The sequence below is a fragment of the Dromaius novaehollandiae genome, chromosome 2, assembly GCF_036370855.1.
Source record: "Dromaius novaehollandiae isolate bDroNov1 chromosome 2, bDroNov1.hap1, whole genome shotgun sequence".
NCBI classification, from domain to species: domain Eukaryota; kingdom Metazoa; phylum Chordata; class Aves; order Casuariiformes; family Dromaiidae; genus Dromaius; species Dromaius novaehollandiae.
Window position 1 is genome coordinate 7,799,023 of NC_088099.1, and position 16,143 is coordinate 7,815,165.

The following is a 16,143-nucleotide window of genomic DNA, read 5'->3' on the forward strand; positions in this document are numbered from 1 at the left end:
CTCTGAGATGTGTAATGCATGCAATACAGCTATGCTTCAGTTTTCTCAGCAGCCTCATTTCCACCCTTTGGGTAGGCATCACAGCACAGCGCTAGGAACCTCTCAGACTGCTCTGAAAAGCAAAAAGCAGCCAGCGAGGCCTCAGAGGAGCTGGAGCAAGAACTTTCTTGAGACTAGGGGGATCAAATCAAGTCTGCTGCCATGCAGAGTCACTGAATTAGTGATAAACAAGGACAGCCCTGCAAAGATGGGGGCAGAGGGAGAGTTGTATACACATTTTCATTTTCCACTCCTTCCAACCTATTTTTCTGCTTTGAGTTTCAAATTCAAATTCTAGTTTTTATTCCAATAAAATCTAAGAGATTTCAAGCCTTTCAGTCTTTGCGGGAGCGCAAAATAAAAGAACGCCTGTGCTGATCGGCCTCAAAGCTCTGTCCAGCTCAATGTCCAAACAGACTCCCGTTCTATCGTGCTTCTGCTTCTCCTTCCGACACTTCTACAAGGAATTGCTCTACTATTTCTTCAAGCTGGTTGCCTTAAGAATAGCTACCCACTGTGGTGTTACTCCTGTTGGAATTTTAAGAAAAGGAAATTTTATTTTGCTATATAACTAACTCTCACCTCCACTGCTGCCACAAAATCCTAAAAGTTACTCTTCCTGATACACAGGTTTGCTAAAACCAGCCGAATTCAACATGCTCTTTAACTCTAACTAACTTTTCTAGATCTAACATAATACAGGCAAAGGAAAATGCAACAGTGAAGCAGTGCTGACTTTAATGAACACTGAAATTAAACATGATGCAGCTTATTTTCCCTGTACCATTCCCACCAAAGCAGGTGAAGATTTTTACACTGGAAAGTAAAAATACTAGAATGCTAGGTCATGTTCTTAGATTTGAAGGCTTGTGCACTGTACATCTTTGTCCAGTACGAGCCCAACTACAGAGCTTTACACTCCAACATTTGGTGCCAGTCTTACCATTTGAATACATAAATTATAAAAACTAAGCCACTAGCAATAAAAATATTAACTCTGGTGCACCATTTGGTGCTAGTGAATATTAAATATTCCCATACTACAGTCTCCTACACTATTTTAACAGCACTGATGACACTGATTATCAGTAGCAATTTTTTTTAGAGACAAAACAGACAACACACAATTCTCTAGCTATTATTTTTTTTCATTTTAAGTTTTGTGACACCATAGTAGACACTACCATTAGATGAAAGTTCTGAAGATCTTGTAGACTGCTATGAAACACTGGAAAAATGCAACATCTTCCAGCTCCACTCCTAGCACAGGAGCTGGAATTCTCAAGCCCTTTTACTAGCACTGTTAATTACATATTCAAAAATACAAGCTAGGGAAATAAAAAAAAAAAGAATCCCAGTGTCTTATGACCCTGCACAGAATCAGAAGTATACAGTTGAAAGAGTCAGAAAATTTGACTGAGCAAAGATTTGTATTTAGAAAAAGCTTTTCAGAGAGATTAAAAATTTGAGTCAAAAGAATGTTTTTATACTAATCTGATCAAAACTGCAGTTTCACATCTTAAAAAAAACAATATATTTTGTATTTCAATGACAAAACTGAAAGTTTTATTTCCTTTGTTATTCATAGAAATATTTTTAAAACATTCTCCCTATCAGGCCTTCCACTGCTTAGAGAATAGACAGACTTCCTACTGTTTCGAACCTGAAGGCAGATCTTTTCCATTTTCATCCCCTACTCCCCAGCAACAAGTTGTGATGCAAGAAACGCCCTCCAACTCTCTACCTCTCGGAAAGCAGATTCCTTCAGCCATGCCTCAGATCACAAGACTTTCGCCAAATGAATAATGCTGTTTGTTTTCTGAACAATTAAAAAACCAAGTGAAAAAGACAAGCTTTTTCAAGACACTCTACCACTAGACAAATTTTAAAGCCATGACATACCTAGCATTCAGAATTCAGATCAGGTAACCAGTAGAGATTGTAAGAATCAAGTAAACCCAGAATTCCTCCACAACTGAATGCTTTATATACATATATACATGTATATCATCAAGCATAGTAGACACCTTAGAGATTCTAATCAAATCCAGGTGGAGATTAAATCTGTATGATGTTTAAAGTTAATATCTTTTCATAGAGTTGTTCAGAAAAGCTACAAGAGAGAGATACAGCTATAGACCATAGCGGTTATAAACACCATACAATACTCTTCAGTGGACAACAAGAACCTCCAAAGGATCAGAAAAGTCAGAATTGTACCAAGTGTCAAAATCCTGAAACGAGACATTCACTCAGTATTTTGGAGAGAGACTCTGCCCCTTCTCTCAAGCTTTATACTAGTTCACTTCCATATACCTGCATACAACTAAAAGAATATTAAACATTTTGTATTTTCATAGCACAGACAATGAAAAATACCCACCCACCAATGTCAAGATTTAAAATGCAGAAACTTAATACCCAGTAGGCTTTTTTAGTATTTTTAATTCAAAGCAAACCTTAATTAGATTTCTAACAAAGTATAGTGGGATTGTGCAATTTAATAACAGGATTTAATAGCCGTATTTAATAATGACACCCATATAAGGATTAAAAGGTCACGTGGGTCAAAGCACAAGTTATCCACTTGCTATAACAAAGTTCAAAGTTTCTTCAAAAAGTAGTAACTAAAATTCTAGTTCTAGACAATAAAACTGAGTAAAATCTGAGTAAAATATCCTGATAGCTACTGAGTTCTAATTATTAGGATATATAAAAAAATGTAACCTTTTTCTCCTGGTAATTCATTCAGATTTCCAAACAAACACACAAGCTTTTAGTATTAGTATCTTTACTTGCCCACTATGCTAGCTATTCACAAAGACACTTAATATTAAAACAACTGCTAAGACAGGGGGGAAAAAAAAATCACTTTAGAGTTATCCAGTATTCGCTGCAAGTTGATTGTGCACAAGGCTTGTTATCGTGCAATGGGAAATGACCAATTTAAAGATGCTCACGTTATCATGGCTACAGTCTGCCTACTTTCTAAGGCAGTCATTTGCTCCTGGAATAGCTTGTTTTGTATTCATCTAGATATACTGATCTAATGAGAAATCTGAGGTTTTAGAATACTTCCAGATAGCAACACATTTTCACAGAGGTACGACATACTTAATTTGAATTGCCCTGAATGATCCTAGGTGAAGCAGATGTTCAACAAGGTACATATCATAATACAAGAAGCAGATACATTTCAGCCAGATTGGTTTATTTTTTCCTTTTGTGTTAAAAAAGTAGTTGGAGTATTTGGAGAAATATGCGCACAACAATCTCCAAGCTGCAATACTGTAAGCATGGTAACCACTGGTTTAAAAGATTACTTTAACAGTTATGTTGAATTAATGAGCTTTAGCATTAATTTGTGTGGGCATTTACATATAATATGTATTATCAAAATGACTTCTGGTAAGAGTTAGTGCCCTTTAGAGAAGTCACTTGAAAAGCAGCTTGTCAGTTATCCACTTACTGTTTTCTATGGTTGGATCATATGAATCAACAAACTGTCCTTCCACAAACTGAATCGTCAGTGAAGATTTTCCTGTAAAGCAAGGGAAAGAGAATTGGTATTGAAACAAGTCTCCAGGCTGTTACCACATTACATTTACCAGCAGATACTGGCTCTTATAAAAACATTAGTGTATGAACTCTATATGGTTCGTTTAAACTATCTGTACAAGACAACTGACCTATATTTTAATTAAGTGCCTATTTCTGGCAACTGAATCGTCTGAACATATACTGAAAACAGTGCAAAAGCTAAAGCTCAGAATGTGTTCTGCTTTTGTTTTAGCATAAGTCCTATAGCATAGCTCAAACTACACCCTCCTGTTTAAAAACCAATCTAAATGCAGCACCGTCCAAATCTCAAAAGGCTAATTTTACTCTCATAAGGCAAATGATTATACTTGAAACATTTTTCATCCAGAAGTAGGGAAAACTAGGAATAATTTTCAGTCATTACAGGGAAAATTAGAAACTGGAAAGAATTAGTCAAATTTGCCAGTTTTCACTGACTAGCTTGACTGGGATATTAGACATCTTTCCCTTCACAGAAGGCTGATCTCAAAATTATTGAGATCAGTATATTCTCCTCTATTCATCTTATTCATGCCACACTACAACAGACTAGCAGACGTATTTTAAAGCATAAAAAAGGGAGAGGGGGCATCATCAGATCTTTCTTTTTAAAGCAATTTAAGTGTGACTTTTGCAGACAGCTCAACTTTCCCCACTTCAATTATCCTGATCTGATCACCCCGCCCAGCCTCTCCCCAATACAGTAATGCAAAATGCTGTATTTAAGAGCAAGAAAAAAGGGGGGGGGGGGGGAGGGAATTAACTTAGTTGGGAAATACTTTACAAGATAGGAAAATGTGAACCAGATAACACTGACCATAAAGAGCACCTTTAAAAGCTTTGCAAATAAAGACATTTTGAAGCATTACTAAAGTCTTAACACAATTTCCATTACAGCACATCTCCTACATTTAGGAATCTACTAGATCCTATTACATTATGTTTACTGGACAAATATAATCTTACAAAGATTGCCAAGTGTGTTAGCTACTTTTGGACATGAATATACTTTTTATGCTCTTATGCTCTCACCAGCAAGAACTGCAAACAAAACATGACCTCAGGTTAAAATCTACCAACTGCCTGCATCAAGAACATCCCGCTCAGGGGAAGTATTTCAGTGAAATTACAAATAACCAGTGTTTTGGGTGAACTAGTTTATAGTAAAATTGTTTTCAAGTATTAATTGCTTTGGATAAATTGTGTTCACGTGTAGTGCTTTAGACCATGCTATGTTTATACTTTGATGTAGGAAAAAACCTTTTCCTAAGCCTTCGTCCAGGAGGTGAGAAAAAAGAAAAACAGTTTTCCAACTTTTTTTTTTTCCTTCCTCCCGCAAGGCTCTTGACCTCTCAACAATTGATTTCAGTGCTACCAGCCTACTTAGCAAGTCATTGTGTTGAAGTTATTCTGAAAATGGCAAGTCAGACAAATAAGGTACAAAGACAGAACTGATGTAAAGGGAAGCTCAGTTTAATATTTAGACGTAAAGTGAATTCCTGTATTAACTGCAATACTTCCAGGATTTACTTCTCCAAGAAATCATAACTGAGGAAGAAAGCATTACAGGAATACCATCATTTTGGAATATTCTATTTAACGTATAGCTGTAACCTTCCTGAACTCAACGTTTGGCTTATTTTAACATCACTGCACAGTTTTGCAATGCTTATTCCTCTGCTGCTTCCTACAAATCATGCCAGTTTACTCAAGCTACAACTATTCAAAAAGTTGTGTGCCAATTTTTTAAAGTTGCTTTTTCAAATGAAGTTATTAGATATCATCTCCTAATAAGACTAACAGTGAAACTAAAGATATCCTACATGGATTGGTTTACAGAGAACATTGTGCTGCAGGGATTGCAACAGCAATCAGGGAAAGAAGAAATAATCATGTGCATCTGAAGTCATCCTGGTAAGGAAGAAGCACAGCTGTACCAGAACTGAGACTACACATTTTGGGAACTTTCTGAAACACTGTATATTTTAGACAGGAGTTAAAAGAGCTTTTAAGCTCTTTGTTCTTCATGGCATAAGCTTACGACGAAGTTACTTGAAGCTCATGGTTCCGGACTGTCAACAAAATACAGGCAGATTTAAAACAAAATCAAACCCCAAACCCTCTATTTTAAAAGAGGAAGTTAATTATTCCTGTTTTAGGCTTTTTTATCTTCAGGTATCTGGAAGAACAGTCATGCAGATCATCACTTCTGAACATTTTTCCTTTCCCTCTTCCTACTAAGAGGGATTCTAAACTGACCGAAAGACTTGATTGCACTGTCTTTACTAAGTTTGGAAACTGAATACTAGAAAAAAACCAGAGTCAACAGAAAATGCTGCATTTAACATTTGGCTGTGTTGATTACTGCTTTCCTCCCAGGAGTAAAAAAGGAGGAAAGAGGAAGACAAAAGCAGTATTCCAACACTGCTAAACCCCTGCAAGCTGTACAACAAGCCTTCCGGTAACGATGTGTTTCTGATCACAAAAGATGTCTACTTTTTCTAGGTGTGCTATAGAGAAGCGCTTCACAGTCCTAGATTCAGCCACATACTCCCTTGGGATAAGCGCATGCAACACTATCTCGCTAAATCAGGACTTCCAAAGAGGCACCAGAAATTTGAAACCTAGATCATTAACACCCCGCTGCCCTGTTGCAGCCCATGCCCAAAAAGCACAGGGGACACGTAAACAAGGGCTTTGCTTGAACTTTGCCCCACAGGTTTTAGTCCAGGCCTTTGAACCATGCTCACAGAGAGGAAAATTGAGGTCTAACTCCCATCTCCTCTTTCCTCAGGAAGATCAGGAAATATTTTCAGAGAGAATTACGACATCAATGCAACATTCTTGAGGCACGGGCCGAGGAACTGCATGCAGCTGTGCTCTTAAGGGGGTGCTAACTGCATCCCTGTGCGGTGCACGGGGAGGGCAAGGGGAGGCATTGCAACCTAGCTGTAGGCAGGCTGCTGGCAGATTTCAGCCTAAAAGGAATAAAAAGAGTCTGGAGTCAGGTTGCTTACACCAGCAGCAGTTGATTACTCAAGGGTGTATACCTCAAAAAAGGCTCAGTTCTAATATGCCCTCATTTGGAGCAAACGCCAGATGCTTTTTAGTTTGCTGAACTTTCTCTTGTATTACCCTCCCCGATGGTATTTTTAGTGCATCCACTGTCCTCGAGTTTGAGGAAAATAAACATCTGTTGAGACCAAAAGGTGAAGTGCCAGAAGCAGAAGCCAGGCAAAATGGCAGCTGAAAGCAGTTCATTAAATTGATGCAGACTTACGAATTTTAGATGAAAAAGCACCTGCAACATCTTAGTGGAGAAGATAATGGCTTAACTTCAGCGCTCAGAACAACCAGGAAGAAACCATGGACGGATCAAGAAAGAGCAACACTGGGGCAGGGTAACAGGATGACTCCTCTAACTACACTAGGTATACTAACTGAGAACGCTAGATACCCTACGGCGAAGGAGTTATAAGCAAAATCTTGGAAATATACTGACTCTCCATGGAGAAACAGGACTGAAGATAAAAGTTTGGAAGAATGGAGTTTACAAGTGTCTACAATACAAGGCCCAGCTGACTGCAAGCACGACTACAGCTGACTGGGAGTATTTGAAGGATATTTGCATACACGTTTCATTATTTATCATCTGATGCTAGAGTGGTAGGGAAAGGAGCTTCCTGCTGTCAAATCAGAAAAGGAGCACTTTTCAGACACATTTCAAAAAAATAAAGTTGCCATATTCCTGTTCATACAACAGACCACTCTCTAAATAGAGCAGAACAGCCTATAAACATTCTGACTAGCGCAGTCATAGCACAGCAGTTTCAAGCATCATTGCGCTCAGGAAGGCAAAACACAATTGCCAAATTCAGGTTTTTATTAATCTTTCTAGTTTTTGGACAAGAGCTGTAGTATTTTTTCTAGCCTTACACACTCAAGCTTTACAGCACTGGACAGTCTCCCACGGAACATGTGCAACTGCAGGCTCGTTGGGAGCTGGCATCGCACAAGGCAACGTGCCCTCTCTTCAGCACAGCACCACCACCTGCCTGCTGCCCACTCCCTACATCCTTATTCTCATTACAGCGGGCAGAGGCAAAGCCCAGATGAAATTCGGACCTGCTGCCAACTTGCCCCGAATCAGTTTATCCAGGAGAAAACTGACGAAATCGGTCAGCTAGCGAGGCATTGAGCGAGCTTGATTTCTCAGCTGTCCTGGCACGTGGCATCTCCCCAATGACAGCTACTGGAAGCACAGCGTAGGTTATCTGAACAGGAAGAATTTCTCAATAAAAGAAAGTCTGCACAAGCAATCAGCAAACAATTTAACAGGGTCAAGAACAATAACTACTGAAGAGCTGCACTTCTCTATTCTGTTAGCACCTCCAGAACAATATAGTTTCTTTAATCCATTTCTTCCATGAAGACGACTGCTTATGTACTTCGCTTAGTTATTAAACAATTAACACCTGGCAACATCTAATCCATTCACACCACAAGCCTAACCCCTTATGTACGTCACAGTCTGTAAGCTAAGCTACTCAGTTTTACCTATGGAACAAACTAGTTTAAGTTTTGTCATAAAAAGCTTCAAGAAATTTCATAATAAAATGCTGTCAGTGACACAAAATTGGATAAACTTAATCTCTGTGAAGCATAATAAGCTGAGCATAACTGTGCATAAGATACCAGAAATATTGGCACACAGTCAAGTTTTTGTACTGAAAGCTACACTGGGTTTAACTTGAACACTGGGTTCTTTAGCCTCTGTAATACAGAATACTAAGATTTACAAAACGGTCACATCAACATTTCCACAGTGCAGATTATCAAATTGTCCTCCGAGTACAGAAAGAGATAGAATGACTCCTTTTAGCAGATGTAGGTTCCCCGGTGTAACAGCAAAACTTACAGCATTATTCTTAGAGAAAACCCTTCCATAAGATGGTAGAGGATCTCAGAATTAAACGTCCTCTTTATTAGCAATTTTTTGTAGTTAGTTAAGATCCCCTCCCCATACTATTTATGGCTACATATTTGCTATTTTGCTGACCGTTGCCAAGTAGTTCAGTCAATCATTTTAATTACTATAAAAATGATATTCCACAGTCAGTAAAGAATTCTGTTTCTAACTTCTGGAGACAATGGTACACTTAGAGTATGTTATGTTTTACTCAAATACAACTTAATTCTATTATTGGATTTTTAACATATGGGATTAGTCGCTCATGAGCATGGTACACACGTCTACTTTGGGCTGTAATTTTTATCAATTTAGTAGCGATCTCCCTGTGACAGCAACACTATGACACCAGGATAAAATTGATATTCTGATGTTTACAGAGAAAAATCTTGCCGACGTACAGACTTAGCATTCAGTCCGTGTACTGGATTATACTCACACTCAGTTCTCCACACTTAAAGACTGTGGTAGTCCTCTCAAAGTGCTCGCTGAGCTTTTTAAAGGATGAAGGAATCTGGCCTTATAATCCCGTAAGAGCGAAAGTCTTAGGACCTTGGTGAGACAACTTTTGGTAAAGTAGTGAAGGACCTCAAGAATAAAAAAAGAACTTCACGACAACCAAACAGCAGATCAGCATTTCAGGAGAACAAAAAGCCATCTCAACTTTTATGGCACTCCAGCCCATTGCTACAACTCCTCCCTACCTTCTTCTGATCTATTTCTAGACCAGGATATAAAGAAATATATTTGACAGCCTAAGGTAAGATACTGTTGCAAGAAACACTCCCACTGTAGAACAAGAGCTCCATGTGACAGTGTATAATTAAGAACACAAGCTTCAGGGAGAAAAGGACACATGTTCATTTCCCTTCCTTCTGCACTACACAATCTTCTTGAGGTTTGTCAAATGTATTCCTCTGTAAGCCGGAAGAAATCCGAGAGGCAGTCATTTAGAAAGGATGTCAAATGGCTTCCTTTATTTTCTTCAGGTTTCAACGCAGTCAGTCGAGCTTCCAATCATATTTGCAGGCCCCTGCAAAGCTGGCAGGAATGAGCTCTCAAAGCATGAACCAAAAAGTCTTAGCAATGCTCTCTACAGCAGATTTGCTGTAAGGGGAGCAAGAAGAGAGCATGTGCTTTACCCCCCATCTGTTACACAACAGCAAGCGTGCTCTACCCAGCAGCAGTGCTCTTCCCTCAATGTTCACTTGTATTTTGGTTGCCACAAACTAGATGTCAGTGCAAGTATTGAGAGAAAAATTCTGTCGTTTTGCTGCGACAGCTTAGTTACCACTTCCAGATGTCTATTTTGTCTCCATTTTTAAAGTCAGTAACCTCAGCAGAAGATTGGCAGTAGAAATGTTTTAGTCATTTTAGTGCAGATTCCAACCATCTCTGCTTGTTACCTTTGTTGGCAGAAATATGCAGAGTACCACAGTTTTCCTGGTATTTCCCTTTTAATGAAGCAAACAATTTTAATTCCATGTGTTCGCTATCAGTTGTCAGAAACGGAAAAGCTGTTCCAACGCTTAAAAGAAAAAGAAAAAAAACCAGAAACCATGTGTGGCATTTGTCTCACCTAGCCACAGTATACATGTATAGATGGCTGCATCCAAGGCACTAAGTAGGTCAGATGTACTGCACCATAGACTCTGCTAATTACAAAGGAAATTTAGACATTCACATCTAAGTCAACCAATATTTTTCCAGATTAATAATCCCTCTATATTCTCCTCAGACTTCTTGAAGAAAAGAACAGTGCAGTGCTGCACTTTTCCACCTCCCTCTCCACAGCACCCTGGCTAAAATATGAGGCTGGCAATAGAAACTCAGATGTAACTTAGCAGGCATGTCCTGCTACCATAATTAGGAGTATACAAACCTATTCCCAAACTAAATGTTAGAGTGTATCAAGTTGTGCTGTCTACCCTTCAAGGGAAACGTACTGAACTTAAGAGATTAGACCCTAATGTTTAAGTTCTGACACTCACATGAGGGCAATACTTGGAGCTTTATACTGATTTTTTTATTTCCAAGAGGCAGAATTCAATTCTTACTGCTGAGTAGAAGCCAAGTAATCTCTCACTGTACACACATGTCAGGCAGCTATTAGGTATCTGAATAAACCTGACCTTTACCTTGGATCACCAGATATGCACAATATTAAATGTCTTTCAAAGATACTTTTAGTAACAGTCATTATTTCATCATTAAATCAGCTTTAAAATTCTACGTCATTACAAAATCAAAAAATGCATATATCTTGCTTGAATGCATTCCATGAATTCTCTTTTTACAGCTTAATGCCTTCAGTTTACCAGGAACTCCCAACTTCCATTCAGTTCTTTCTTGAAGCAAAAGATCACTGGGATGTAAAGCTTAAATTACCTTTTTCTAAGATAGAAAATGATGCATCAGGACTAACTGGTTTTAGCACTTCTTAAAGGAAGGGAATATTTCAGACTGAAGTTACCAGCACTAGCTCTTTGTCAGCTGTACAGACATTCACTAACTATACTGCAGTAGCTAATGAACTACATCCTATACACACCACATGGGATAAAGTAACCACTTAGGTTTATCACAGGCTTGCAGCCATTATTTTCATTTTTCCCTTTCTACTCAACTGCCTGCAGTTAAGAGCAGCTGCATTAAGCTTCACGCTACAGATCACCTGGTAGAGCAGCATGCCACTGAACAAGCTAGAACACATAGGGACAAGCATGATTTTAAACTCAGCAACAAGAACAGAATAAACCCTTCTCTCCTCTTCCTTTTGCTGCACACCTCACTTGCCTCTTTAGACCACCTGATCTACATCAGTAACAGAGAAAGCCTTAAAAGCACAGAACACTTTACAAGATGGAAGACCTCAATCTTTCAGCTGATCAGTATTGTTTCACTGAAATGCAGGTACTCCCTAAGGACTTTATCTTCTTAGTATTTGAGGACTGGAGCTATAATATTAGGAAGGTAGCATTCACTGCTCACAAAGCTGTGTCCACCAGATCTCATTGCTGCTTATAATGACCCCCGAGCAGAGGGCTAAGTCTCTGAAAAGGTCAGAGAATCTCTCCCGGCATCACTTTAAAAAAGGTAAGTGAAAGCTAGCCTGTCTAGGAGCTTGTTCCTGACCATATCATAACACCACGTAACTTGCAGGAATACAGCTGAAATAGCGAGGAACAGATCCTCCTGACAGTATTACTGACATAGATATGATCATCAGCCTCAAGGATCTTGTTGGCATTACTAGAACACCACTAACAGAGGTGTTTCTTTTTCCCTTGTTGTAGGATGCCAGGAGGAAAGCACCTGGCAACATCCTGACAAGGTAATAATAGTAATATGCCCTCTCTTGGTAACATCACCCAAGTGGATAGCGCAATATCTGTGTCATAGTGATATCCAGCAACTATAGCTAAGGAATTTCAGCCTCACTCGGAAGGAAGCTCCACAGGGCTCTTGACCAACCTGTAACAAAACCTGCAGAGAATACTGATTTGTCCCAACAAATACTTATATAATATGTTAAAAAAAAAACACAAAAAACAAAACCCCCCCAAAACCTCTGCATAATAATCACTAGAAGACCGTAGCAACACAAGTCACGTCTACGCCTTGAGGCTGAAACGGCCTATAAAGTATCCTCTCAATGTAACAGACTCTTTCTGTCTTTGCTGATGGTCCAAAGTCTGATGAACCCAATGCCAAGCAGTGCCAGCGCTGCACGTGGCAGCCTAAACCTGACTCTCACGGGAAGCACGCTGCCACCAGCACTCAGGATGCACACAGAGCACCATCTACCAGCCCTGCCCTGCTGGAAGTTCCCAAAGCCGCATGAAGTGCCAGAAGTACGGTACCAACTCTGACACACTAAGATCTCTTAGCAGGAAACAGAGGTGGTGGTGTCTAGGGCTACTGACAAAAATTCAGACTTGCCTCTCCCTCCCACCAGTGGAACAGGACATGGCCAACTCCATTGTACCTCTGTCAACAGATACATAGGTAGACAGTGAGACTGTCTTGATTAAAGATCATACAGATGAGTCTTGATCACTTAAATTCTCCTGCACTAGCACAAGGAACAGCTGGCATAGCAGAAGCACGTTGCCATGGCTGCTATAAGTGCAAAAATTCTGCAAGTAATAATGCGTATAAGCCTCTCCTGTAAATCCCTACACAACCATGTCAACATTAAAAACAGTAAGCCCAAAACTGTACTTTCCTCTACAAATACCATCTCTCTCCATCAGTTTTAGACCACCTTTTGACAAGTTACCACAGTTTCTCTCCTCCAGTTCAATTCTAGATCTTCTAAACGCTATGTGCGTCTTGCATGATCCATCTACATAACATCTGAAGTTCCTCCCCTTGTTGACCCTTCCAGGTTTAAGAAAGCCGCAATTGGTTAAACGCCATCTTCACAGCATTGCATTGTATATAGCTGAAGTTAGTCACTAAAACCCAGCCCTGCACTATCTCTTATTGCAAGGCTGCTTCACTTATACACATATGCTTTTTCTAGGTTTTCCTTCACACCTGTACAATATACTCTCCACCGTAAAACCTACAAAACTGATGGAGAAAGGATTGTGTCGAGAAGCTCAACATAACATAGTAGTCACTGAATACAGAAGACAACCTGTTAACAGTAAAGAATATTTGAAGTCATAGTATGCTAAAATCACAGCATGACAGACAACAGGGAAAAAAGACTCCAAGCATAAGGATAATTCCATACAGATTACTAGAGGAATCTTCAGAGTCCCCAACCTTGGGAAATTTTAAGGGAATGTAAGCCAAAGATCTGTCAGATATAACATGACACCGTTGATCTTGCCATAGGGCAGAGAAGACAGAATACGTAATGCTTGTTTTCTACAATGTACTATAAAATCCCAGCTTGTCATGGCAGCCAACTGGCTTTTCTACCTTCCAAACCAGTGTGTATCCACCGCGGGATCATAAGGTATTTCAGATTATGAGTTCCACGGCTGAAATCATGATCTTCTACTCTGAGTTTTTATACCAGCTAGTACTAAAAGGTCACAATACAAAACTCTTAACCTTTGCAATGCACAAAATAAAAAAACAAAACAAAAACCCCCCACACAACCCACCACACCACACACTTGAAAAAGTCCAGGAAATAACTGAAGATCACACTTGCAACCCTACATTAAATTATTTTTACATTTAGACCGTCTTTCACAAGTGAAACGTCTTCCAGCCATTCCACATCCAGGACATGAGGAAGTATTTGCCAAAAGAAGCTGAATTCTTCAGTTCCCAGTACTCAGCACAACCGTGCAACTTGGACAAGGAATTGAGTAGGAGGCTACAATTTTAGATATCCTAACTTCAAGCTGACCTCCTCAAGAGACAGAGCAGCTCAGCGTATTTGTCTGCTGTACAAGTCTTGCATATCAACACAAATTAAATCCTCAGATGGTAGCAGTGATTGTTACTCAGCTATTGTTCAGTTAAACGATAATTTAATGTTCAAGTCTACTCTTGACAGCATCTATTTGACAGGAATGGGTAAAATATGAATGAAAGGCAAATAGGTCAAGGGCCAAGATTTACCCCAGGAACTGCAAAGCCTTTGAGAAGTGGCTTATTTCTTTAACCTGGCTGTCTGGGAAATAAGCCATACCTTCATTCTTGGTTTCCACAATTCCATGCTACAAGAACTGGAGACGAGTGGTTCAGTTCTCCCCACAATGAGCTGCCCTTAAAACCTGGGTCCATGCACCCCCCTTCTCATACTGTCCTTTGTCTCTTTATCAACCTCCACATTTAATCCCTTCAATCTTCAGGACGTACAGCCCATGCTTGCATAAGTGTCTGGATGCCAAAGTAATGGGATATTCTTATGCATATCTTTGGAAAAAAAGGAACAAATATTCAACAGCTCTGCCATTATCTATAAATTACATATGGGATAATTTTTTTTTTTTTTTTTTTTTTTTTTTTTTTTTAAGATTAAGATCTCTTTGCCTGGAAGCCCTAAGAGACAAGGCATCATCTTACTTTTCTGTACTATTGTTAACTTATGGTCGTTTATAGCAGTTTGTTGTGACAAACGCACAACCACTCAATGCTAGGCTTAGGAACAACATCCGAGCAGAAATTTAAGCAAGCTAGTCACTGAAACAGTTCCAGCAGTCTCACGCTAACTTTTCCCTCTGTCCTACCATCACATCTAGGGTTAAAAGATATCCTACTCTGCAGCTGAGGAAGAACAAGCAGAAAAATTCAGGTGGCATAAGAACCTTTGATACACACTGTATAAAGAACATGATTTTGAAACACTCGGACAATTTCTCATTCTCTCTAACTTTACTGCTCAGAAAAAACTTGATTTATCTTGTATTTAAACAATTTTTAAACTACAGTTTAGCAACCAACAGAAGGCTTACCAAAAAATGTGGCAACCGTTTTCTCCAAACATGAAGAGAACAATGTTCTTTAAAATTAAGTTGAAACAGCATGACTGAAACTTTTATTCAGAATTTACACACCAGCACCAAACCATACAGACAAAGCAAAACATCTGTTAGAAATGGGCATTTCCAAGAAAGCAACGCAAAAGGACTGCAGCAAACTAAGAATCACAATGCTTGTTAATATGTAAGTTTCAAAGCAGAAACCTCCCCTTTTAATTCAAAATGGTTATTTTGAAATAAGTTTTTAGTGTTCTAGAATGTATGATTAATGGATGAGCAAACCTCAAAGCAAAACATGCTTTACCACGTTATTCTCAGGCATCTGATTTTGCCAGTTTGTAATAAAGACTTAATGGAGTTTTCCTGCACGTTATCTATCCTAGCTCTTCTGCACGTAGCAAGGGTACATTTAAAGAAGGTCCTACATATTGAATGATGTTTTGGCAATGCAATCTGACAAGTTGTTGAAGCTAGACAGATGCATCCCACTAACTCAGGAGACAATGCTGTCAAGAGTCACTTTTGCATCTCATGGTTTCATATTACACTTACACACGAATCTGCGCGCCCACACACTGAAGACCACTTACGTATTCCCTCTCTTTTCAAATGAAAATTTGTTCAACTCAGATCTCTACAGAATACAAATAACTAGCTAGCGTTTGGCATGTATGCTGTTATGGTTGTCATAATTTAATGTACTTAGAATATCAATAATCATATCAGAAATATTAGCCTCCCATGGATTAAGACTTCAGTGTTATATTAAAAAGACAGCTGAAAGAAAACTTCAGGGCTTAAAATGTAAGTTAAACCACAACAGGGAATAGTGATAATTTCTTCAGTTCAATTTTTTTCAATATATAAACACTGCAACTTCTCCGAAGAAGCCTTCCGAGTGTCACACATTAGAGTCTTCTATTCCTTAAAAGGCCATCAGAAATCATTCACTCACTCTTCTGCTTCAAAAGATTAATCTTTGGCCATCAGCCACCACCTCTTAAGGATTTCATCCAAATTAAACAACTATAAATTCTTCTTCATGTTCTAGTCAGAAGTTCTATAATTGGTTTAGGAAGTCACATAAGAAATTCCAAATACTCT

General features: G+C 38.9%; 1 protein-coding gene across 3 annotated transcripts in view; it reads right to left on the reverse strand.

Annotated features, from left to right (window-relative positions):
• RHEB (Ras homolog, mTORC1 binding) overlaps positions 1–16,143 on the reverse strand; it is a 43,488-nt gene that overhangs the window by 19,561 nt on the left and 7,784 nt on the right. For 2 of the 3 annotated variants that reach the window (XM_064505721.1, XM_064505720.1), the window contains exon 2: positions 3,509–3,580. The exons of the other annotated variant lie outside the window; for it this stretch is intronic. In XM_064505721.1, coding sequence (XP_064361791.1) covers positions 3,509–3,580 — 72 coding nt within the window. The remainder of the gene's footprint in view (positions 1–3,508; positions 3,581–16,143) is intronic. 3 annotated transcript variants of the gene reach the window in all.